Source organism: Carassius gibelio, chromosome A4, assembly GCF_023724105.1.
Source record: "Carassius gibelio isolate Cgi1373 ecotype wild population from Czech Republic chromosome A4, carGib1.2-hapl.c, whole genome shotgun sequence".
Classification (NCBI taxonomy): domain Eukaryota; kingdom Metazoa; phylum Chordata; class Actinopteri; order Cypriniformes; family Cyprinidae; genus Carassius; species Carassius gibelio.
This window is the reverse complement of record NC_068374.1, coordinates 25496636-25524067: the sequence shown is the minus strand read 5'-3', so window position 1 is coordinate 25524067 and position 27432 is coordinate 25496636. Positions and strand designations below refer to the sequence as shown.

Sequence of the window (27432 nt, the reverse complement as noted above, 5' to 3'; positions counted from 1 at the left end):
TTAAACAAGTCTTAATTTAAACTCTCTAAGTACACACCCACGAACACTTGAAAGGTTGATGAAAGGCAGAAAAGGACACATCATGATGTCATGACCCTCTCCAACCATCCACTCCAATGGCAGCAAGTTGGTTGCTTTAACAGCTCTTCTAACACACAATTTTAATCTCACAACGGTTGTGAGGGAGAACTAGCAGGTCGGGGGCTGTACGAGTCCTCTGTACTGTGTGAATTCAGCCCAGTTCACATCAAGAGGCATTTTGACAACTTTGAGTATCTCACTTTCTCATCAGAGGCTGATATGCTCTCTTCTAAAAGACTGATGTCTTCTATGCCGCATTCGTTTTTTGCAGTAATGTCTGTTATTAAAATAGACAAAAGCTATGGAGACACTCATTATGAACATGAACGCTAAATGCACCCTGAACTTCTTTTAGCTCAGAGACATGATCTTGCATAATTGAGTGTGCATAATTTTTCTACAACTGAATACAATTGTTTCATAGATTAACAAAACTACTGCAGAATCTGTATATAAATAATAGATAGACAGACAGATAAACAGACAGATAGATTTTTTGGTCACACTTTACTTTAGGGTCCAATTCTCACTATTAACTAACCATTAACTATGACTTTTACCTCAATTAACTCCTTATTTGCTGGTTATTAATAGTTTATAAGGTAGTTGTTAAGTTTAGGGTATTGATTAGGATTATGGATGTCATGCATTATATTTACTTTATAAGCACTAATAAACAGCCAATGTTAATAATAGACATGTTAATAAGCAACTACTTATTAGTGTGAATTGGACCCTATACTAAAGTGTTACCGATTTTTTTGTGCATCAAACACTAAAGGGCAAAAAGATTATCAGAACCACTTACAGCTAAATTAATCACAGTTTGGCTTCAACACTGATAAACTGTCCCAGATACACACAACCTAAAGCATCTAAAGATCTGTACAAATGAACCTGTTAAAAACAGATAAAGGGGCCTATCATACACCCGGCGCAAAGCCGCGTTTTTTATATAGCAAATGCATTTGCACCCATTTGTGCGCCCATGGACGCGCTGGTTTAAAAACGAGGTGTGTTCAGGCATATTGTTAGCGCGTTGCTATTTCGAGGAACTGAAAATAGACGCAATAGTAGAACATGCACCTTTGGATGGGTTCACAACACGCGTTTACTTTGCTTATTACACACAGGGATGCACAGCAGCACACAAACATTTTAAAATATGAAACGATTAAAGGTTAACATTTTAAAGATTATTATTGTGTAGGCTACATTAATAGAAAATTGCCTACATGTCTACACGGCCATTGCATACATCAGAATTAGGCAACCTATTTGCTCGCGCACGAGCAGCTCCGTTTCGTCTCTGGAGACACGTTCTTTCTTTGCACTTACAATTTGTGTAAATAGCAAATTGACCATGGCACGAGTGCAACTACCTCTTAAAGGGAATGAGAGATGACACTCTGATTGGTTTATTGTACGTTACACCCAAAAAACACCCATTACTTATTAAGAGAATAGGTACAACCTGTTTATACCATGCACATGAGCATGTCGAACATTTTCCCGTTGTTAAACTAGCATCCTGAGTATACCTGTGTCGTGCACTTTAGACCATGTGCTTAGATCGTTAAAATAGGGTCCAAAGAAGATAAAGAAAAGGGACTTCTAAAGGTCATTTAGCAGTATATTTTCAGGTTTGTTGATCTGAATATCAGAGATATTTGCTCAGTTGCAACAGATTTACATTTTATTACTCTTTGCCAAGCAACCTGAATGTGAAAGCACACACTTAAGAATAAGTGTGTGTGTGTGTGTGTGTGTGTGTGTGTGTGTGTGTGTGTGTGTGTGTGTGTGCGCTCTTGTTTTTGTGACATATCAGGACACAACTCTGTATAATGACATGGGTATGACACAGGTATCACAAGGTGAGGGTGACTTATGAGGACATAACCCATGTCCCCATTTTTCAAAACGCTTATAAAAATCATACAGAATGAGTTTTTTTCAGAAACTAAAAATGCACAAAGTTTCCTGTGAGGGTTAGGGTTAGGTGTAGGGCGATAGAATATACAGTTTGTACAGTATAAAAACCATTACGCAAATCGGATGTCCCCACTTCTCACAAAAACAAACGTGTGTGTGTGTGTGTACACATCTGATTTAGGAACAAGAGGATTTTCTGTCCCCACTACAGCTCAAGAGCTCCTACTGTCCACATTCATGCACACAAAAGAACACTGTGTAATTCTACTTTTCAACAAAGGCTAATTACATTTTTTTTTTTTATTGAATTACGCATTGTCCTCTGCCAGGCAGTTGCAGATCAGGAATCAATTCTTGACCAGAAAGCCATCTTAAACAGAGATTAAATCAGGTATAACCATTGTTGTAGTGTCGAAAAACTCATTTTCAAATGATACGCTACAGCTCTGCTCCAAGGCCTACTGTAGTAAGCTGCCTGCTCCCTGTGCTGTCTGCATAGACACCTACCTTCTAAGACAGCATCTTAACCAGAATGGAACATTATAAGTGCTCATAACATTCAAACATTCAAAATGCTCTGTATTTTAATGCTTAATATGAGATTTTTGCAAAACTACTGGAATCAAATCATTCCAAAGTTACCTTACCATGTTCCTAAGCTAACTAACCCAAACCCTAATAATATATGCATAGACTACAAAGCAGACACAAATATTGATGTTTTAGTTTTGGATTAAATGGGTTTTGACCAAAAGAATGCATCATAATTATGCAGTCATTAGGTAGACAGCTCCCTTGGTTTTGGAATAGTTTAAATTCTGTAAAATAGAATAGAATAGAATAGAATAGAATAGAATAGAATAGAATAGAATAGAATAGAATAGAATAGAATAGAATAGAATAGAGGTCTTACGATTGCATGCCTATGTGGCCTAAAAATTCTAGAATGAATCTAGAATGCTCACTAGGTTTGGAACAGACTTAATAAATGTAATATAATATAGAATATAATAGAACAGAATAGAATAGAATAGAATAGAATTTCTATTTGTCTTATGAAAGTATGTGAATAAAAATGGCTGCCTAAAATGCTGCCTAGCTTTCTAGGTTGTGGAAAATAACTTAGAATAGAGTAGAATAGAATAGAATACAATATTTACCACATTATTGGGGCCAGTTTAATGACAGTTTAATAAGACTAAGTCACCGTAGGAGCGTCTGACTTTTTAAGTAAAGATCTCGCTGAAGTAACCTGAGGTTAAGTTTCTTGCTGAAGGACGACAGCTCAAAGACCAGACCTTTCAGGGTTTGAACCTACAACTTTTCATTTCCCAGCCCAGGTTATTAACTCCTGGGTTACATCCCTTTATGAATGGCCACTTCATCAATGGTGCAGCTAGAGGCAAATGATCCCTCATCAGTCTCTTTCTCCCAGGGGGATCAGAAGCACACCTGGGTATGCTGTAGAGCCTATGATTAACAGACGTGACTAGACTCCTCTTTGCTGTGCATCGAGTAAATGAGGAGCTCGATCGGCCCATCAGTGTGCCGAAGCCCTCGTCAGCTCTGATGGAAGCCCACTTCAGTGATCGTGAGTGCTGTGTGATGATTTAGCTACCACTAATACAGACTGCTGTGTCATGCATGCCGTGTTTTGATGCCATGTGGCGCAACAGGTTTTATAACCCACATTTAGCAGAATTCAGATTTCATTTGGTACATTTGCATACATAGCTTGGCGGCGGGCTCTATTTTGGAATAATAACCGGCTGGTTGTAGATTAGCACTATTCTGAAGTTTTCTGCAGAAGAAACTTAATCTAAAATGACAATTAAAATAATACACGTGTCTTATACACCACCAGTGAAAAACAGACTGAACTTAGTAGCTATAAAGCACAGTTTGAAGTAAATTAATTAATTAAATAAATCTTTAGGAAAGTGCACTGTACACATCATGTGCCCAACTGTGGCATTGTGGAGTTCGTTGTCGGAGACAGTGGGGGAGAATGTGCACAGTTGTGTCTCATTCTAATCCTGTGGGCGCTCAGCATGCAAGCACCACGGCCCGAAAGAGGGCCAGCGCAGATAAACGAGGGATTGTGATCGACTGAAAAGAGGACAAACATGACTCTGATAGGATGTACTGAGCACTCCGGCGGGGATGAAAAAGGGCCCATTCACACTCTTCTAACATAATAATAAGTCACAAACAGAGAGCAGGAAACCAACAGAGAGAAAGAGACTTTGCAGAAAAGAGACAACATCATATAAAGTGGCCTTAAACAGATAACCTAAGTCGCATGTGCATTAGATACAAAATATCTAACCAAGTGGCATGTGTAAACTAATGATGTTGGAGCTTTTCTCAGAACTCATTTGATTATTCAGAGTCATTTTATCTGTCCTAGTTGTTATCACCTATTCAATAACCACCTGCAATCCAGTTTAATCAGACCCTATTTTCACTGATATAGCACAATATTCAGCCTAATTTGCAAGGTCAGCGCTATTCTCACAATTAAATGTGCCACAAGAACCACACATAAAATTAGGTGGTAAACAGAATTGAGTATAAAAAAAATATGTTTATGAACATTTTATAGCAATCCTGCCAGCTGTAATTAACCAAATGCCGATTAAATGGATATAGACAAATGTGCCATGCAAAATGTATTCAGCAGTTTTTCAGTGGATATTTGTGCTCTTACACAATTTGTCACATGATATGTCTGTATCATTTCTTTTACATGCATGAATTATGGCATATCAATGGTAGTGAAATACCTTCTATACACAGAAAAAAAAATGTGTAGGACTTTGAATTTGGAGTAGAAAAAGACATTTTTAAATTTTGTAAATTAGAATTATAAATTAAAGTTTATAATATTCATATAATTATATTTCTTGTTAAACATACTCCAGTAATCTCATACCACTTGGTTTGATTATTTTTTTTAATTTTTTTTTCAACACTACAGCTTGATCTTACTATACCGCAACTGATGATAATAATAATAAATAGAGTGAAAATGAGGATGACCTGAGACAATTGCATATCAAAGCATGAAGAGAATCCGCCCGTCAGGCATGTGCATATTTATAATAGCCGTATAATTAAGATGAAGAATGCTTAAATCTATCGTAGTAGATTTAAGACAGTACTGCTCTTGTGTGCGTGCGACTCCCACACACAGATGCTGCGATAGTTACAGCCAGATTATGCTTTATCTAAAAGAGCACCATTAACCTTGAGAGCAGAACAACATAATAGACTCTGTGTGCATGTGTGTTCCTGTATGTGTGTGTGTGTGTGTTTGTACCTGGGGGCGGATGACTCTCTCGATGTTCCTCAGGGCTGTATCAGGTGAAGGAGGGGAGCAGTCAGGAGTCAGGCCTGTAAAGCCATCACCATGGTTACCTTGCTCTGCATCACTGACCGACACATGTGAGAAGTGGCCTTCAGAAAGACAAAGTACAGAGAGATTGAGATAGGCTGAAATTAAAACCACATGATTCATACATTAAAAACAATAAGCCTGAAGTGAGTTCTTGGACAGAATTGGGCAGATAAATGTCTTCCCGCCATTGATTCTAAAGTCACTGGCAAGAAGTACTCCTTAAGGAAAGAAACTAAAAGATGCCGAAATTCAATGAAAGCACATCTAGCAGTAGTTGGAAAAGACTCTGAAGGAGTCCTGTGGGTCTTCAATGATAATGAAATTGGTTTACAATGAGCATCTCATTCAGAGCCTTTGCAACAGTACCACTCTGAAAGCCAGTGTGTGATACACACAGAATTTAATCACATCATTGTTTTTTTTTTATTCTGTTTTTGTTTTTAGCATGTTTTGCAGCAATATTCTGAGTTATATATACAAGTTTTTGTCAATATGTCAACTTTTGTCAACCCACACCTTAGTTTGTAAGAACAAACAAAAAAAGTATATTGCTCTTATATTGTTATGTATGTGCGCTCCATGAGGCCAATTCATACTGACCAAAATCAACAAAATCAGATAATAACAAATTCCAACCAATACCAACAAACCCCATCAGATACTAATAATCTCCAAACAACAGCAACAAATACCATCAAACTCCAGCAAACTCCATCAGATACAGTATCAACAAATTAGAACCAAACTCCATCAGATACCAATAAATATAACCCGACATCAACAACTACCAACAAACTCCATCAGATACCAATAAACACCAACAAACTCCATCAGATAGTAATAAACTCCAATCAACAGCAGCAAATACCATCAAACTCCAACAAACTCCAACCAACAAACTTCATCAGATACCAATAAACACCAACAAACTCCATCAGATAGTAATAAACTCCAATCAACAGCAGCAAATACCATCACACTCCAGCAAACTCCAACAAACTCCAACCAACAAACTCCATCAGATACCAATAAACACCAACAAACTCCATCAGATAGTAATAAACTCCAATCAACAGCAGCAAATACCATCACACTCCAGCAAACTCCAACAAACTCCAACCAACAAACTCCATCAGATACCAATAAACACCAACAAACTCCATCAGATAGTAATAAACTCCAATCAACAGCAGCAAATACCATCAAACTCCAGCAAACTCCAACAAACTCCAACCAACAAACTCCATCAGATACCAATAAACACCAACAAACTCCATCAGATAGTAATAAACTCCAATCAACAGCAGCAAATACCATCAAACTCCAGTAAACTCCAACAAACTCAATCAGATACCAATAAACTCCAACCAACACCAACAAACTCCATCAGATAGTAATAAACTCCAATCAACAGCAGCAAATACCATCAAACTCCAGTAAACTCCAACAAACTCCAACCAACAAACTCCATCAGATACCAATAAACACCAACAAACTCCATCAGATAATAATAAACTCCAACCAACAGCAACAAACACCATCACACTCCAGCAAACAGCAACAAGCTCCAACCAACAAACTCCATCAGATACCATGAATATAGCAATCATTCAATAGAGTAAAAATCAAAGCTCAATTGTTTTAACATCTGACACCATTACTGTACCATTGAACCACAATTGTACTTTTTAAGAGAAGCTTGACTTGTACAAAGTCATAACTTCTGTTGTATTGTTCTCAAACCTGTGAGGAAAAAAGCCGAACAATAAATGTAAAAACAATTTTGTATGAACAATATAAGTAACACTGTAAGATCTAATACCTTAGATCAGTACAACAAGCTGTGTTTGTTTCTACAGTATGTGAGTGTTTTGGTTTTAAGACACACAATCTGAAAATAGCATGTGTACTGTATATACATTCACACACTGCAGAGTAGGAGTGGGATCGCATTATCGTCTGAGCAGATTTCCCTTGAGTGGGATCACTTTCTGTGAATGAGGGATGAAACAGAGGAAAAGAGAAAGAAAGAGAGCAGAACGAGGTGAAGGGTGGTTTACACTCTGAATCATCCACCAAATTACTGAGAATCCTTCCCATCAATCACACACAGCTCATACTGTATGAGAGCTACGCTGTTCAGAAACAGTAACAGCATCCCATTAGGTGCAATCTCTCTTTATCCAGTCCTGCATGAAGGAATGCGGAAAAACAGTATGGCATGATTATGTTAGCTCTAAACGAGTGACTACCGAGTGAGTCAATAAGCCCTACGGCATTCATGCGGACAAAATCAGAGACAAATCCAAGCTGCACTTATTTATTCAACACCCTCCTCATCTTCCTTTCCTTCAGTTTTTCAAATCAGTTGACTGCCAACTAAAAGGCAGGAGATGAGCAACAAGATTTGCAATAGTCAAAACAGCAAAAAGCATCATGTTCCCCTCTATCCCACCAGAAAAAGTAAACAAGTAGGTAATCAGGCAATAAAACACATCACATCCAAGCCTAGTTAGTTATACATCACGGACAAAATAGTCCCCAAAATTGAGCTTAATCTGAAAAGACCTGACTTTGGGGATGTCACCAAAATGGGAAAAAATAAATGATCATTCAGTCACCTTTATCATCAGGGTCACTGCAATCTTGTAAAAGAAATTATATTGAACACAAAAGGAATTTTTGACATATTTTTCCATACAATTATGAAAGTGAGCGGGAGTTTTCAAGCTTCAAAAATGATCAAAAAGGACCATAAATATTTAATAAAAGTAGCTCAGATTATAGATTGGTAAGCCATACTATAGTTTTATGCGATTACAGACTGAAAAGTAAGTCATTATTCACTGAATCAGTGAGTCAGTGAAATTAAGAAGCAGATCAATCCCTGTAAAAATGTTGCTGCAATTAGATGTAACAGCTTAAAATTTGTTGAGATAACTTAAAATCAAACTCAAGTTAACTGAACTAATTTTAAGCCAAGCACGAACACTTATTTTGTAAGTTAAAATACCACATTATTACTTATTCTAATATTGTATGCTACTGTAAGTTCTGACAACTAATCACAGCAATCCATTTTACAGTGTTCTAATAAAGTGTCATATAAACTAGATCAGCTGATTCATCAAAAAGATCTTAAAAGAGTGATTCTTATGAACTCTCATGATGAAAAAGAGCTGTGATTTTAAATAAATAATGACTTGTATTTCTATCCACTGGAAGACTTTATAGTACACACGTCATAGGGAACATATGTCAGCCTTACACTCTTGAAATTGTATGATAAAATTATATTCTGTATTCATGGTTGACTCTGAGCAGACTAATGAATTACAGAAATACAACTAATTCAGTTGGGTCCATATGGACACACACTTCTATACACGGCTCGTCTCTTCCCCTCACACACCAGTGTCATGAATACTGACAAGCTCTGCTTCTCTAGTATGCAAATGAAGGCAGAATATTCATGAACCACTAAACTGAGCGCCGTTAATAATTGAACCAAAATGGCAGGCTCGATTGTCGCTTGCACACATTTTATATTTGTACTTTCTTTATCAACGCCTGTCAGAGTCCCATTTAAAACAATGTGCATGGTGGATCAAAACACTCATCCTCGCTGGGGGGATCGTACGAATGCATGTGGAAAAGGGAGATCCATACGGAGCTGGTGGGAAACAGTGGGACTGTCAAAACTGCTCGCAGCTGTTTTTGTGATAACAGCGGGCGGCTCTGGGACGGCGGTAGGAAGCTCAGTGGGGCTTGACCCTGTTGGTAATGGGCAGGAAGCCGGGGATGAACTCGACTTGTGTTTTGCTCTTTCAGCCATTAGCCATTAACCTCTACGGAGCTGCAGTATTGAGGGAGAAATGAGGCATGTAGGAGCCATGGGAACACAAAAACTCTTCTGATACAGATGCTTAAAGATTAGCAGGCCATTACACCAACTGCACAGATATATGGATATCCAAACATATTATTATATGCAGTTTTGGTGGCACAACTACCAAATTTAATGATGCAACTGCCAGAGATGCTTGACTATATTGTACATTTTAGACTGACTGATGGATTTACTGAACGAAACCCTGCCTGGAACACCTGGGTACTTCCAGAGAATATAAAAGTAAATAAAATAAATGTTGTATGCATTTTAAATAAAGTAACTTTACTTAAAGTAAGTAAAGTTGAATTTATGGAATTTATTTATATTTATTTATGCCTTTCATTCACCCCATCACATTTCTGATTAAAATCAAATTAATTAAATAAAAAAATTATGGTGAATTAAATATATATATATATATATATATATATAAATAAATAAATAAATATATATATATATATATATATATATATATATATATATATATATATATATATATATAGTACTTGTGTCGACTTTGTCTTCTTTCAAACTTACAGACTTGTTCATCAAAGTTAAAAAAGGTCATAATAATTTAAAAAAAGGAAGAGGAAGAAAAGGGGGGACTGACAGAAGATATGGACATAGAAGAGATAAACAGGAAAAGACACAGGAAAGCAGCTGTAACAGGATTTATGCTGAGCCACGTCTTGATTCTTTCCATTCTTTAAATTTTGACAAGCTGTCACTTAACAAATCCTCAGCAAATCCCACACAGTCAGTCTGATCGTGAAACATAACACAATGCTATTGCAAAAACTGGCTGGAAATGGTTACTTAGATGACACCTAAAGGACGAAAGCCAGTTAACAGAATACTCCACTAACTAGTGTCCTTCATTGTTGCCTGTTGAGCTTAAAAGTTATCTTTCATGATGATCTTTTCATTTTAAACCCATATTGCTTTAGTTTCAACTTGAGAGCAGCTCTTACCAAGCATTTCACAACTACTTTGCTGGTTGCAAGTCATTATTTACCAGTTATGGTTAACATTCTTGCACAGACTCGTACAGGATATGACCTAGAGAGGTGAAGTATGAGCACATATTTCTGTTTATCTTATTATAGCCTTTAGGCAGGGTCAAAAACTTGATTTAAGGTTAACATGAAATAAAAAATTGTCCTTGAATTTATTCAACCCAACACAGTGATTATCCCATTATACAGTAATATGCAAGCATTTCTATTTATCCTCTGATATACCGGTGTGAGTGTTTTGATTGGTCCTGTCCTTTACTGCAGCACGAAACTGCAGTGTTGACTATAATCAGGCAGAGAAAAAAGTTCTGCAAGCTGTGATTTCATGCTTGTGGAGATACCGAGATGCCAAAAATAGAGCTGGTCAAAATCCACAAATGTTCCCTCAAACATCCGTACAAGCACAAAAAGAGGGGTAAAGTACAGTAACACAGGAAATAGTTTAAATAAAACACACACTCTCGCTTACACACACACACAGATGAAGTGGAGTACTGCCGGACAGGGCCGTTACATAAATTGAGTGGTCTGAGAGATAAACACTGCTGCGGCTGCATCAGGTGTGAATCACTGGCCTACAGGCAACACGGCTCACTGCGTCTCCATGACAACTCGCAGGTGACTCACCAACCTCTCTGGGTAAGGCTAAAGCTGTTTCCACGACAACCCTAACCCTTACCGCAGGAATGATGCCAGAGGAAAGAACTGCGGCAGAGGCCATAGCATCCCAGCACTACACTCATCTACTTAAACACTACCACAAGAGGAGGAGGAGGGTGCTATAGGGCCCAATGCTCTGTGTTTGTCTAAAACTATAGCATGGACAGCTGTTTCGGGAAGTATTTATCATATGCTATAATATTATCAGGGGTTAAAGCAAAAACAAATCCTGAGCCTGAACTTTTTCTGGGGCAGGGCGGGGAGTACGTGCAAAGTATGCAATGACTGCGGCGACTTTAACATTTGAAAGGATACTATGACAAAGTTATTGCTTTCTTTATTCAAATTAATTTTCTTTTTCATGAATATATGTTTTACCTGAAGAATGAAAGCTGTACCATACACTTGGAAAATGATGAGCTATATCACAGCTTATCAACACTAGGGGTGTGATAATACAGAGAGAAAATACAGTTACTTGGTTCACTAGAACGTGACAATATTTTAATACTATTTTTAAGAAATTTTCACAAAATAATTATGACAAAATATGTGTCCTGCATTGCAAGTAAAACAATGCAGATATTTTAACTAATCTAAGCTGTAACTAATTATTATTTTGGCAATTAAGTAATCTACTGATTATTTTGACACTTAGTAGTCTGATATTTTTTAGTAACAAACAGACCTAAGTGAAAACCAGGCTTTAGTGTGACTATTTATATATAAACTAACTATGAGGCAATAATAATTGGCTCAAATAAAATGTCAAAGAAATTACATGAATATACTGAACAACACTGTTAAACTATATAATGCAATATGCCTATACATAATATGAACATAACCAACTTAAGTCCATTATATATTAAAACAAACACAACGGCCTGGTGACATTTCACTTTACAGTGTGATTAAACAATTATTAAATCCATTTAATTTTATATTTGGCCACATGCAGAAACTTTTATTTTGAAATTGCAATATACAATACATGGCATATTTACACATAGGTTGAGGTACTCTCCTGTGTTGGCAAATGTTTTTTAATGATTTACGATAATGCACACTGTTTTTTTCAGATGAACGTTAATTCAAATTCACAGCAGAGGAAGAGTTTAGCCGCTTTCACACATACAGTCTTCACAGGTAAATTACCGGTAAGTTACCATTAATAGATCATGTGTGAACAAGACCTTTTAAAAAATCCCGGTAAATTTGTTCTGGCAATCATATCATTCTTACGGAGATGACATGATTACACTGAGATGTTTACAAAGCTCGACTGCTTTATAATTAGCTTTTCTATGTAAATATGAGCTTTTTGTCGCGCTTCTCCATTCATCAGGGCCGCGGTTCTGCAACTGGTTACTATTAATGCGCATCTCGTGTTAATCAGAGCAAAACATTCTGATTGGCTTGCCATGTTAGTTTGGTTGAGAGTGAAAGCTGCTTTATTTTTTTTTTGCAGCTAAACACTGCACACAGGAAATCCGGCATGGTGGCAGAGGACTTTAAACCCTGTCTTCAGGATTACTAGAAACTGGCGTTTTAGAGCTGGCTGGAGCTACATGTGATAATATAATATAATATAATATAATATAATATAATATAATATAAGAAATGGATTGTGAAGACTTTTTACATTTTTAGACTAGGGAAGCAACGATACTATTTTTTCAGAACCGATCCGATCCGTGACTGAAAATTCTGAGTATCCGTATTAATCTGTACTTCACATGGAACTATGGAACAGCTTCAGACAACTTAAAAATATTTTCACAAAATCCTTTTGATTCTTTATAATGTTTTGTGGCTTTCGTGGGGCTCAACAATAACACAGAATAGTACACGCACAATATCGGATTTCGATCGGTCTCATCTGAACGATACCTGATCTACAGAAAATGCCAGTATCGGAGCCGATACCGATCCCGATTATTGGATCGATGCATCCCTAATTTAGAAAACAATCATTTAATTCCCAAAGGTTACAATAAAGTCCTTCCCATTTTTTCCTACTCAATATTTTGTTAGGCATGGAAATAAATATCATATCATATTATTGAATACAAATGTATTGCTAATGACGTTTTATATTTACTAAATGGTGCATAATTTACAGATTTTTTTTTTTTTTTTTTACATCCGCTACATATTGTTTTTTGTTTTATTTGAGTTTTATTTAGCTTTCATTTGTTTTTAAAGATTTTATAAGTTTTAAATGATTTGAAGTTACTAACCGCTGTTGTGGAGGTGGATGTCCAGAGAGCAGGGTTTGCATGTGACAGCTGTAGCCACTGACTCGTAAGGGTTGTCCTCATCTTCTGGTAAAAACACATCCAGTGATGGAGAATGGGCAATTTCAGCACATCGCTTGTCCTGCACACAAACAACATAACACAAATCAGAGTCTTTAAACAGACTGATAAACAAAAGATAGATAGACATACAGTTTACAAGGTTTTTTTTTAGTGGTTACTAGGGCATTGCTAGTTGATAGTGAGTGGTGCTTGCTGAATGCAGAAGACACATCCATTACGAAATGGTGATTTTTATTTAGTGGTTACCAGGGTGTTCTCTGTGGTTATTTCTTACAACATTTTTTTTTCTGAAGAAATTGTGAGTGGTGCTTTCAAAGGTCGCTTCCATGATGTAAGGGTATTGTGAGAGGTTGATAGGTGGTTGATTACAGGCTAAAATAAAAAATTCCACCCACAAGAGGGAAGTTAAATGCTGAAGTTTATAACTCAGGAATGTTCTTCAGATCCTTATCTCATCTTCCATTGCCCCTGTCCGTATGATCTAATGATCGTTCCCCCCCCCCCCCTTCATATGAGCCACAATCAATAGAGCTCCAGTCAGAAAGAACAGAAGCCCTCCAGAGAGCAACCCAGAGAAATCAACAGACAGAATAACAGAGAGTTGAGAAAGAGAGAAAGACAGAGAGAGATCAAAGCCATGTCCATAAGAACCTACTCTTGGACTTTATCAGTCTTTGTTAGTTTAAGTAGCGTGGTGGGGCACGACAGAGGAGTCGGGCACACGCCGAGGAAAATACTTTAAGAGCAGGAAGTAGGGGAAAAGGACGGGCTTTGAATGTTGTACGCTAGCATACACATGCTTAGACAGGAGAGTACCCACTGGCCACATAGAACTGTCACAGTGTGCTGTCTTTCTGTCACTGTCTTCTGTGAGTGTTGTGTTTGTTTGGTGCTATGTGCTTTTGTCCTGTCTCTTTTCTTACCTCGCGTATCTTGTTACCTCATCATTGTTTTAGTTGCTACACCTGTGTTTCTCCCTTGCTCCCGGACTCATTTGCCTTCACTCCGCACACCTGCCTCTCAATCAAGCTGTTGCTCATTGTCATGGACTATATATTCTCGTCTCACACACCACTCATTTCTGGCTGTATTTTATGTTAATCGTGTTTTGCATTTCGGCTGCTTCTGATTCTGCTCTTGTCCTTGTTATCTGTTCTGTTTGGTTTTTGCCTTTTAAGTTTTATTAAAGTATATCTTCCCTGCATTTGGACCCAAACACTGTTCTTTCTTTGCCGGCCCGTGACAAGAACAAGAAAAAAAAACTACAGCAAACGTATGGTTGATAATTCTCCAGTTATACTGCTGGTGAAATAATAGGACTATGAAATAAATGCTGCTAACATACCCCTTAACACAGAAGACAACTTTACGCATTGAATTAGATTAATTGAAAAATTAAATAAATAATTATTAATTAAACAATTATTTAATAAACAAGCAACCAAGTAATAAATACATTAATTCATAAAAATATTATAATTTTTTTTTTACATATTTAAAAAAAATCATATTTCAAACAATAATACTATTTGCAAATAAAAGTTTTGTCAGATTTATAACTCTTCTACAGACAACTTTGTCATACACACACAAAGCATAGATTCCACACTTACGATAAAAAAGATCACTACCTGTTTATCTCTTGCAGATCCTAATTTCTTCACAGTGACTGTAAAAATTTCAACTCTACGCCGTACAAACAAAATCACCCTGTTGCGCCTGACTGTCCGAGGACACTACAGCTCTTGTTCCGTTTCTCTGCCTCTCTCTGACAGCAGAGACAGGAACTTCATTTTTTTTTCTCTGCAAAGGAAGACTACAACACAAACAGAAGCGGTTCAGGACAGTAATTAGCGTGCTGATGCAGGGCTGCAGTTGCTGCACTCGGATCCAAATAGGAAATCTGCCTGGACAGCCCTCAGTCGCGTCTGCAATCTCCAGCCGCACATGTGACTGGGGCCTGACGGACTTTACAGCCGGCTCAACTCCTTCCTCCCTTTCTCATTTTCTTCTTTAATCAGCTCTTTTTGCTTTATTCGCTTTGGTTTTCTTCACCTTAATCCAGCGTTTTGATACTGCTGTTTCTCAGTTGATACAGTATCTGATCTGAATGGCCACTTGTCATTTCCTGTGCTTTTCTAATCTGAGCTCTGCATATTTTGGAGGAGGACCCCACAGCATAAAAAGCCCCCAGGGACCTCCTCAGAACAGATAGAGAGATTGATATAAAGCGAGAGAGGGAAGATAAGTTTGGTCATGTGCTTTAGAGGAGGGCTTTGCAAGCAGAGATGGTACCATTGGGGGGAAGGAAGTCACAAAAGTTCACTGATACAGACAAGCCTCCTGTTTACATAATTTTGTTGCAATATGTTTCAAAGCGAGGCTTTATTATAAACCGAACAAACAATAAGGGGGGAAACAAAGGAACTACGAATAAATAACATCAGCAAGATAAAGTAGCCTCTTCGACACCATTTTCTCATTAAAAGACTTCCAGACCATACCTGTCAAGTTTTGGATTTGCAAATAAGGGAAATTTTCCGGCGCCCACCTCGAGCAGTACCACCACCCCAACAAAGCTCCAGTATCCCTTACATTTTAAGACAGGTGTTATAGCCCAAATGAAAACACAAACGGGTATATATGAAGAGCATTTATTTAAAGGCTTATTTGCATATTTTCTGTTAATTTAACATTGCTTGTCTTTACACTTACATTTTATTTTCATTCCACACATTGTTTTAATTTCATATTGCTTTTCTTTTACAGTTTTTCTTTTCATTTCACATAACTTTTCTTTTACTCTTTTAGTGAGTTGTTGTACAAATTTGTTGCAAACTTTGCATTCTTTAAAAAAGTAAATTCGCTGTCCCATTTATCACGGTATTTACACAAGGGTTTTGGTTTTTTGGGATGGTGTGCCTTCACTCTCTATCGTAGCATCCATCATCCGTCTCTGTTTTGTCTTTTGTTGTTGTTTTTCCCGCGTTATAACTCATGTCATCTGACCTCACACACCCCTCGCGACAGGCTACTACAGGTGGCAGTTATCGCGAGACTAGTGACAGAGCTCAGATTTGGAATTTTTTTAATTATTATTTTATTAATAACGAAGGTTAAAATAAAAAAAAATTAAAATACGGGAGATTTACGGGAAAATACTAATACGGGAGGACGGCGGGAAAGAAGGGTAAAATACGTGACTTTCCCGGCCAAAACGGGATACTTGACAGGTATGTTCCAGACTGATATATAACGGTGCAAGTGATGATAGAAAGAGAGAGAAAACAGCTAGTAAAAAATGAAAATTTCTGAATACTGTTATTCCATTCTCCTATTAAACACCTTAACACACTGCGCACCTGCTTCTGATGTAATGAACTCTCTCACACTTTCCCTCAGCACATTGGCTCAAATGAACCTTCAGCCACTCCTTCTAAAGATGATAAGCCTGAGAATATTACCCAGCTTTTATATAAAACAGCATTTCAAAATAAGAAATAAATCAGGCATCGCTGGAAGAAATCCCCAGGATATTTGTGGCTGACTATCATATTGCAGCATCCTACATTAGCCAGTCTCTTTGTAAAACACTACTTGTCACAAGATCCGTCAAAACGGCAAGACCCATCATTATTTTGTTTTTGTTATATTGTTTTTGTTGTTTCAAACAATGTTATGACAATAAATGGTAAAAAAATATATATTTTGGGCTTTCTAGCAGACTCTTTTAAACCACTTGAGTATTACAGTTACCTTTCAGTCAGTCACATTCTATGTTAGGTCAGAAAGAGACTGACAAATGGCGATCTCGCCCGAGAGCCCAATCGAGCCCCGCCCAACAGAGCGGGTACATAAGGAGCAGCGCGAGCAACTCACATTCAAGCTTTCGTCTAACAGACATCTATAAGGCTATAGGCACTCACTCGTGCTGGACTCACAACAGGGTGCTATCACTCATACGGGTCACTGGAAGACAGCCAGTTTTGTAAGGGACCCTATTCGTCAGTCTCTGCCTGACGTAACGTAGAACGTAACCAACTGAAAGGGAACATCTCGGTTGCGTATGTAACCCTCGTTCCCTGAAGAAGGGAACGGAGACGTTACGTCCCCTTGCCACATTGCTGTTCCGCTGAACGGCCGGGTCACCGGTCGGCTCCTCAGCGAAGACTTGAATGTGAGCTGCTCGCGCTGCTCCTTAAATACCTGCTCGGCGGGGCGGAGCTCGCAATGCAAATTCCGCAGATCAAGGTACTCAGTGTACCATCGACTCGTTTGTTAACCACTTGAAGGTGATTGGGCTCTCAGGCGAGATCCCATCAGTCTCTTTCTGACGTAACGTCTCCATTCCCTCCTTCAGGGAACAAGGGTTATATATGTAACCGAGACATTTTCTTTCATGTTATGACATGTTTCCTACTGAAACAGGAAATTGTGGCAAGACATAATTGAATGGATTAAAAACATCCAATGAGATTTAGGTACATTAATTGCATTAATTGTGAACTTTTAAAAGAAAACGAACATTTAAGCTAAATTTTCGATTTCAAAAGTATATATTGGATTTAATTTAGCTTTTAACCTATATTTAGTGTCTTATTCATTAATTAGGATAAAATGATCAACAAAATAACTAAAATACACAATGTTTTCCCACTTGCTAATCACTAGAACTAGAGGCGGAGCATTCTTATTTTAGAAAGCCTCTTATTGGACGAAAATCTGTTTAGTGCAGGATGAGTCATCAGTAGTTTCATTCTGTTTTCCTGAAAAAAAAAAAACCTGGCATTAATTTTGAACTTTTTGATAGAATTAAATAAAAAATGAATAAAAAATGAGAGTGATGAGAAAGTGACAGATAATCTAAAAAAAAAAAAGCAAGACCAGAAAGAAAAAACTAAGCTGGTTAATCACACACACTCACAAAGGGCCAGAAGGGAGACCAGAGGCATTTTGAGATTTGAGTCCTCATGAGAACTTTCTTACGCAGGACAAACCGTCATCGTCTTATCATGCACAGCCTGCGAGAAGTTAGCATTCATTAGCTGCCCTAATTATCTCTCAGCACCTAGGAGGAAGCGCAGAAACCTTCTCGGTAGATGTAGCCACTGCTGGGGTTCTGAGATTTTGAGTCACGGTTATACAAAAGAGATTATGCCACTCTGTGGGAAAGGAGGAGGAGGAGGATGAAGATTAAAACAAATATGACAGAGGAAGCATTTAATGCAATCACTCGAGGGAGCCCGCTGCTTTGGAATAACTATAGTCATGGCTTTCCCTCATATTATCACAGTACAGATTCAGAAATGACATCAAAGCTCACCAAGAACAGCGGAAACAATCATGGTGGTCGTTCACACAATTTTAATGCCACACAAAATAGGTTTCAAGAGCACAACAGCACAAACAAAAATACTTTATTGTGCTTGTCGCTTGGTGGTAAATAAATGACTTGAATCACTAACAACAACTTTATATTTGTATAAATCATCTATTAATAAGGCTGTTTATTTATATGCAGTATAACCTATCCTCGCTTCATCCCCTGCATTTGGTTCTAAACGGCTCATAAAATATAATCAGCCGTTTAGGATTCTTGTCCCAGCACTGTTTTCAGAGTGATCTATTAAACACCGCAAGCGGCGGCACGGCTCAACGCCTAAATCACAGCGGGCAGTCAGTGAGACAAACCCACACACACTCACACACATGCATATAAAGCCATTCTGTTCTGGACAACACACATGAAAAACTTTTTTTAGCATCTAACTAGCCATTTTTTTTATATCAATCAGACCTAAACAATTAAGAGTAAAAGTTACTAACTGCATAAAGAATGAATGCAAGAATTTGATCACCATTGCATTTTTTATAGTCATATATCTATGCATAAAGAGTCAATACGTGCCATAGCACATATACCTGTATATATTGTAGAGCATTTTTTAGTCCTTTACAATTCAATAACATGGAAGTCCCAACCTAAAACAGCTCTTTTTTCAGGGTGCAATCCAGAAGTGTCACTGCAGAGTGTTTGTTTATAAGCAGGTATTTAATCTGCAGAGAAAACCATTTGAAAGCAGATGCTGCTGATGGAAGTGCATACTCTGATCTGGAATCACAAGACGTTTTCGGCATAAATATTAAAAGCATGTTTGCTGACTGCAGCATGGGGGGGGGGGTGGTTGTGCAAACTGAAGAAAACAAAAACAAATGCACAAGCCTCAATTTTACATATGCAAATACATGACGTAAAAGGAAAAGACGAGTGGTGAAAACAAGAATGGATAGAAAATTAAAAAGGGAGGCAGAGGAATGTCGGAGAACAGCTTGAATGAGAAAGCAGAGGCCGATAGCCAGTCTCTCTCTCCCCTCCCTCTATCTCTGGATGTTTTCTCTGGCTGTTATTGCGCAGTGCTGTGACGCACCTGTTTTGATGGAGACTCAGATCTGTCAATTGGAAAGTGGGAGGATATCCCACGCCTTGCACTTTATGAATTCTGTGTTTCCTGGCAACTATGAGAACCCCTCAGAATCCGCGTGCATCTCCCTCCCTGCGGAGGAGAGCCAGTGACGGAGTTCAGGATAGGTTTGCGGGCGCAGAAGTATGACTCGCAGTCCAAAGCAACCCCAACTCTTGCTGGAGCTGGAGTCTTCCCTCCCCCAGCCTGCTGGTGCTTTCTTTCACTATGCCTGTTTCCATGGTAGCGGGAGGAGGTCTCCTCACATGGCGCAGGTGGGCGGATCAGCGTGTGACACGATTACACTTCCTGTGGGATAATCAGACTTCCTGTCTGAGGCACGGGAATCCCTCTCGCTCATTCTGGCTTTATGAAAGCCTGCTAAACCCTCAATCCAACTAGTAACATTTTCTTATCCATCTTTCAACCACATTTAGAATTAAAGGTAAAAAACAACAACTTTTTTTTAGATGCCCAGGAAGTCTTAATTGGCTAAAGTTGATATGATACTTTACACAACATGTGTAGCAGTTTTATCTTGCATCTTGCTTTGGGAATGAATACAAATATTAAAACCAACATATTTAAAAAGCTTTGATGAGTGAAATAATAGAAAGGGGATGCCATCAAATCAACTCTCTGTTGCAAAATATTTTAAAATAAAACAGAAATTAACTTTGCATCAAAAAGTACGCAATTATATTGTGAAAGTATTCATTACCAAAAATTAAATGTTACATTATTTTAATATGAAATATTATATTATTAGAGAAACATGTTATATATTAATTGACTGATTTCTGTATTATATATATATATATATATATATATATATATATATATATATATATATATCCTTTTAAAATCTTTTACAAATTCGTTATCCACTAAGGGGTCCGTTGCTGCATTATTTATTTCATGGGAAGTGTGAGTGTGTATGTACCTGAGAAAAGCCCAGGTTTCTGCAGCCGTTGCAGGGAGTGAGCGCCTCCCACAGGCCTGATGGTCCGCAACTCTTTTCCTCCTCTTCCATCGCCGGGGGCAAAGGGGGAGAGGGCCGCTACAGCCGGGTGGAGAGATACGCATACAGTAGTACACACATGTACAGATACAGATCTCAGCTCATGCCAACATGACACGAGCTTAGGATACGTCAGAAACTGCATAAGGGGGAGGAGACAGACTACTCTAAGAGAAATGAGTACAACAGTTCTTAACAGTTTTCAAAGATGCTTTAAGACAAGCCTCCAAGATCAGCATGGCAACCATAATGCTGCTGTACACAGGGAAGGAGACCAGATGCCCAAATTTTTTAATGGATGTCAATGGAGAAGTTGTTTCGGGGAGAAGGGAGTGTGTCTGTGACATTTCAGAGGAATTCTAACATGATTCATGGTTTAAATATGTGAGAATAATAGTCGGACTCTCACTGACCCATTCTATCTGACTCTTTTACTGAAAAAGATTCCAGAACTCAATATAGGAACACATTCCTAGTGTTAAGCCACAAAAACTTTATTTGACCATATCCAAGTATCATATATAAACATGACGTCTATTTATTGATACCAGTATGTAAAAAAAAAAAAAAAAAGATTGTTTGCTGCAAGTATGCAGGGGGAAAAATGTCAATGTTAATTAGATAATGCTGTTTTAAATAAAACTGTTTTGTGACTGGCAGGCAAAATGACTGACTGGTCAGTAATTGCTCCCAGAATCCTTTTATAGACTTTGCAAACAACTCTAATCCCTTAAGTGAAGACTTAGGAGTTTTTGACGTGACTGGAATCAACTCGGAAGGGTGTTTGTGTGCATTGTGTCTTTGCTTGTTTCTCTGGGCTCTGCAGACTTTGATCGATTGACCTGACTCCATGTTTAATTGTATTGATCAGAGAAGCGCAGTGGAGCTAACCGTGATCCAGTGGTCACTGTGACAGCTAGACCATGACACACTTTCAGCAAATGACCATTCCGTGACACACTTTCCTAATGCGATCTGTCCCTCACAAAAGGTTAAATTCACTCCCTAAGGCAGCAATGTGATGACGCCACAGCAAATATATGATTCTGTTTGAGTTTAATAACATCAGTGATTAAATCGGGGTCCGTTTTAGCGCTATAGAAATGTATTTATGAGATTATATAAATTGAAGGGATACCCAACAATGCACAGTGTTTAGTTCTGCCCTCTGTTGGCCATATTGAGGTGCTGCATCAACAGAGATCATTATTCAAAGCTTATTAGGACTTCTTATAATTGATAGTCTGATGTCATTGATTTCATTTTCTTGAAAAACAATTTTTTTAAAATATATTTTGACTGCATATTTTAACTATATTTCATTTACTGCAGAAAAACTGCAGAAAATTCAGCAGAAAAAGCCATTTTCTCTACTCTATTTTCTTCATAAAGCACACCTTGTTTATTCGAGTGAGAGTGCCGTTGCGTTCTTCGTCAGACAGCCGCCCACTGCTGAAGCTTTCCATGGACTGAGAGTGAGAAGAGATGGTCTGACACAGCTCCTCGAAGGAGCAATCCTTATCACGGCAGATCTTTATTTCATTCAGCAACTTGGACAACTCCCCTGTTACTGCATCATCTACAAAGGGAAGAAAAATGAATAATGAGTTCCTGTTAAAACATAAAAAGAGCAGAAAAAATGAAAGACAAATTCCCCTTATTATTAATGGATAGCCTGCCACAGTATGAAAACATTTATTTAAATGAATGTTTTTTTTTTTTTTAATGTAACATTCATCACAAAATCTGTCTCATTTATTTTTATTCTGTATTTCAATATTTAATCTGGGACAAATGCTTGTTTTCTGGCATGGGCTCAGTTTGCTGATGTGTACTAACAGACTATATCAGATTCACCTGTGATAATTACCAGAATGCTGCCCAGCTGGAATGAAAGACGCATCCAGCCGTATTCAAACCACAAAATGACCAAATGAGACTGCGCTGCACTGCAACAACTGACCACTAGGAGCGCTGCTGACTGCATTTTCTTTATAATGCACATACACTAATCACAACTTCAACTCATTTATGTCACTTTTTGTTTTCCTGTTATGAAATTAGCAAAATAATTTTTTTTAAATTATTATGAACATGATGATGACTAATCGATTAAGGGATTTATGTGTGCAAACAGTAAAACCTTTGCTAGTGGAAGACAAAACAGCAGACAATGGGCTGTAATACTATCACTTGACCACTGGGTGTCGTACTGCACACTAAAATACACGAAAAACGTGAGAGAATGAGAAAGAGCATTTGGATGAGCCCGTTTACGTTTGAAAATGAATAAATACATTTAGGTGTCAAAATAGCATATATATATTCAATGCAATTATTTTGTGATGTTTTAATTTGATTGCATTAGGAAGTTTTCATACAAATATATCTACACATACTTTTATGCCGCAGAGACGGGGAGGGCACAGGTGAGGGTATTGATGTGCGTGGGGTCGGTATTGGACGCTGACGGACTAAATCTTCGTGAAAATTCTCTTTTTCACAATCCGACATCATATAATCTACAGAGAGAGAGAGAGATCAATTAATTTACAGAACACAGACATAAATATAAACATACACCATTAACCCTATAAAGCCTACTGTATTTACAGTACTACAGATTACTGCATTGCATTATTAGTATCATCATACTTAGACATTTTATTGGGAGATATAGAATGACAACTGATGTTCACTAATATTTCTATACATAATATGTAAGTGTGCTATACCGTTAAAAAGATCTCATTTATTTACATTACAAACTATCAGAATTATTTTTGGCAAGGCTAAATATTAGCAACTGCACCAAACTGCATATATTTGCTCATATTTTTGAATAAAACTAAGTTGTTTTTTTCCTCCCTTGAGTATAAGGCTCCATGTTCTCCTATATTATACTTAACGGGCCATAAAAGCCTGATGCATCAAATATGATGCTCAGCAAAAACACATATGCAAACTTTCATGTTGTTTTTCAATTTAAAAATATAGATATTTTTCCTGACCATTTTTTCATCTGTCAGGTCTTATAGGGTTAAAGAAAAGCAGCTTAAGTTGATGAAAACCAAAAATGTGGCATCTGTAATTGCAGCTCTAAACAACTCTAGGCTGCACAAGCCACATGGTAAACTTGTAAACAACAATAAAAGACTGTAGATTATAAAACCACAGCGAGCTTGAGTTTGACATTCTGGTTCATTGACCACACAGAGGCAGGGAGGAGAACAGTAACATTGCCACTGTCCTGTAGGATGAAAGGTGATTTAGACTTCACGTGTGTCAAAAAGAGACATTTTCGAGCAGCAGCGAGTCCTCAACTCCAAAGTCTGCATTTTACAACCCTCAGAAATGTATGACACGGGGCATGAAGTGGATGGAAACAACAAGAGAGCTAAATTAATTTCACTTCAAAACCAGATAAACACCTCATATTCTTTTATGAGGGTGTGTTTTTGAAATCAGAAATGGATTGAAACACCCAACGTTTTGCTGTATGATAAACTCTGCTGGAATTAATGAGTTTAGTTGGATAAGTACATAAAGGAAGACAACAAACAAACTTTAGAATAATCCAAGATGTTATGATACTGAAAATGGCCCAGTGTAGTAATAATGTGTGCAACAAGGTAATAAACATGTAATAATTCCTTAAACTCAATTATACCTCATCAAGAAGTATTTGACATTGTTTTTTTTTTCTTTTGAGAATGTGAGGAAACATGGGTTTCTCTCACACACTAAACCAGCATTGTTCTCAATCTAACACAAGCTTCCTGAAACAAATTCGATCTATCCGCAAGCATCCGCCTTCTGATTTCCACCAGGAACACACTCCCTCATCAGCTTGTGCACGTGTGTGTGTGAGTGTCTTTGTTTGCATTTTAAGGGCTTTATTTCCTTTGAAAAAGTTTACACGTGTTCGTGTCTGGGAAATACTTTACCTTGAATAAGAGAAGCAATTTGGTGTGATTTCTGAGATGGGTGTTCTCTTAGTACGTCTAGAGCACTTCTTCCTTGGTAATCTCTGATATTGGCATCAATCCCTGGGGGGGAAAAGTTTTGATTTTCATTTTTAGATTTGCATTAATAAAAGGTTTTAATTTGCATTGTTTTTATTTTGTGTGATAGCTGCTTCTTGTCTAATTTTATGGTTCAATTAGAACATTCAATATAGATAGAGATAAAATTCAGTTCATTTTCTCTATAATTTTTAATATTTTATTTTATTTCTGCACATTTAAAGCTGATATTTGAATAATAAAATCCCGAGTTTTTAAATAAAACAATTAAAGACTGTTTTTGTCTTCTGAAAATTATATAAGTGAAGAATCTAGGCTGACTCCTTCCCATAAACCCCCTCAGAAAAACATGAAAAAAAGACCAACACAAAACTAAACATTTTTTTCCCAGAATAAAACTTTCCATAACAATCGAACCACAACTGAACAATCACACCGCCCTTTCCCTATGACAGGAAGTTCCCCGATCTCCAGTTCCTGTTCCACAGCTGGAACTGACCGGGAGGCTGTTAGGTCGCAGGGTCACACATCTAGTTTAAACAAACCCTGGTCGTGCAACATACCCATCCTAACACCACACACACACACTTCTGAAAGACATACCTGAGTCAAGCAGTAGCTGAACTACATCCATCTTTCCAAAGAGTGCGGCTTCATGGAGAGCGCTTCCTTTCTCTGTCTAGAGAGAGAATGATTTTAAGTCAATATTTTAAGCTTTATGCCTCACATAAAGACGTAAATGGCAGTTATACACTATGGCATCTTTACTACTGCTGCCCTCGCAGTCTATCAGCCGTCTACTGGGGCGACTGGCAGGGTATTTTATATCATGCTCGCTGTGAAGTACTTAACTGCACCCAATTTAGCTCTGGAAACATTTACTCAGTGTACTACAATTAATGGCAATAGCGCTGTGAATTTATTAGCCTGACTGATGGGAGCTTGAAAGAGGGAAAGAAACGGGCAAATGAGACCGAACGGCAGTTGAGAGAGATCGCGAGAGAGCTTCTTGCACAGCTGAGCATGGTCATTTTAATAGACCACCGAGAGACCGCACACGATACCCAATCAGACGGACCCCATCGGCCTTCATTAGTCAAGAGGCATGAGTACAGCGCCGGCACTTGTTCTTCTCCCTCAACTACTGGATCTGTGTGATGGTGCAATACACATTAAACAAGAACTAGGAACTTACTACTGTAATACATAATCCTACACAAAAGTCTGAGACACTGTTTTTGTCTGGCAGTGGTGCCAAAGCATTAATCTGGCTCCTGGACAACAGAGACTCTCCAGAGGCCAGACAGATCACGCTAAATGTATGTCTTTGTAACATTACCAGGCATTCTTGCATTCTGCATGTGCTTTTTCAGTGTGTGCACACAATGATTTTCTCTCTTTTTCTTTTTGATTTTGAATGAAAATTTTTGGCTGCTGTATAGTTTCTTGGTTACTCGCCAATTAGATTGTAGGTGCTTACGAATAAAATAAAATTGGGATGTCTGGCAGATAGGAATGCACAAGATCTGCTTCAATGGTATAAAAATATACATTTTAAACTTGAAATCAAGTGAGAACACACATTTCTGAACTGGAACTACTGTTGGGGAGTTCTCATTGGTTAACCAATGTTTACACCAAAGAGTCCAGCTAAATTTTTGTCTGGAAGATGGAGCTCTATTTTCACACCACCCTGCTATTTTATTTTATTTTTTTATCTATACATCCTGATGCATTATTCCCATTGAAAGGCACCCTAATAATGCCAGTCACAAACCAATGCAGGACCATGCCTCATTATGGAGAAGAAAACAAAACAACAGGTATTACACACCGGATGTGTCGCATTCAGTTGATTTTCATTCATTTGCATTAATTCTCCCCAAAACAGTGATCCTAATCGCCAAAGAGGCTCAAGTTCACTTTAAGAATGAAAAAAGGAATGATGAGTTTAAAAATAAAACAGACGTTGTGTACACTAACAATGATTTAGGGCAAACATAATAGAATTGAATGGAAATTCAATTTGGTGGCACTCTGTGTCACAGCCCTTGGCCACAGACTAATGCTGTCACTCATTGAAAAACAATGTTTGAATTTCAAAGATGCAGTGTTGCGCTTCTTGTCTGGTGTACGATCCCCTTAAGGGTTGTTCACACAGAACGTGTTTTTGCATTTCACTGCACCGTTTCGTCATTATTTTTCTATGTAAACGTACTCGATGGACGTCTTCGCCCATTTCACTTGTATCTTGTGTTTTTTTGCAGCATCTGGAGGATGACAAAGTGTTCTAAAAATGCTCTACTTAAATTAAAAGAAGTTCACATTTTTAAAAGACCTTGCATTATTTGAACCAGAGTCACAGCATGTTCTTAAATGCAAAATCCCATTCTGTGTGTACAGTCATCAGAAGATAAAAGCATTTCAAAAGTTCTGTTTCATTCAGTTGCAGTCAGTCGTACTGTACTCGAACACAAGAACGCACCCTGTGAACACCAAGCAAGTCTGACAGTTCTTAGAGAAAAGTGGAAAACAATAAACAAAGGCAAACATGGGGTTGAGTGAAAGAAAACGTCCCAAGGTTACGTATGTAACCCTAGTTCCTTGAGGGAACGAGACG

The 27432-nt window shown here is 37.8% G+C and overlaps 1 protein-coding gene across 9 annotated transcripts in view; it reads right to left on the bottom strand.

Moving 5' to 3' along the window:
- Positions 1-27432, bottom strand: part of anks1b (ankyrin repeat and sterile alpha motif domain containing 1B) — a 150690-nt gene that overhangs the window by 72691 nt on the left and 50567 nt on the right. For all 9 annotated transcript variants that reach the window (XM_052578121.1, XM_052578138.1, XM_052578111.1 and 6 more), the window contains exons 5-11: positions 25416-25491; positions 24735-24836; positions 23187-23309; positions 22185-22366; positions 20710-20826; positions 13225-13363; positions 5336-5472 (exon numbers count right to left, since the gene is read on the bottom strand). In XM_052578121.1, coding sequence (XP_052434081.1) covers positions 5336-5472; positions 13225-13363; positions 20710-20826; positions 22185-22366; positions 23187-23309; positions 24735-24836; positions 25416-25491 — 876 coding nt within the window. The remainder of the gene's footprint in view (positions 1-5335; positions 5473-13224; positions 13364-20709; positions 20827-22184; positions 22367-23186; positions 23310-24734; positions 24837-25415; positions 25492-27432) is intronic.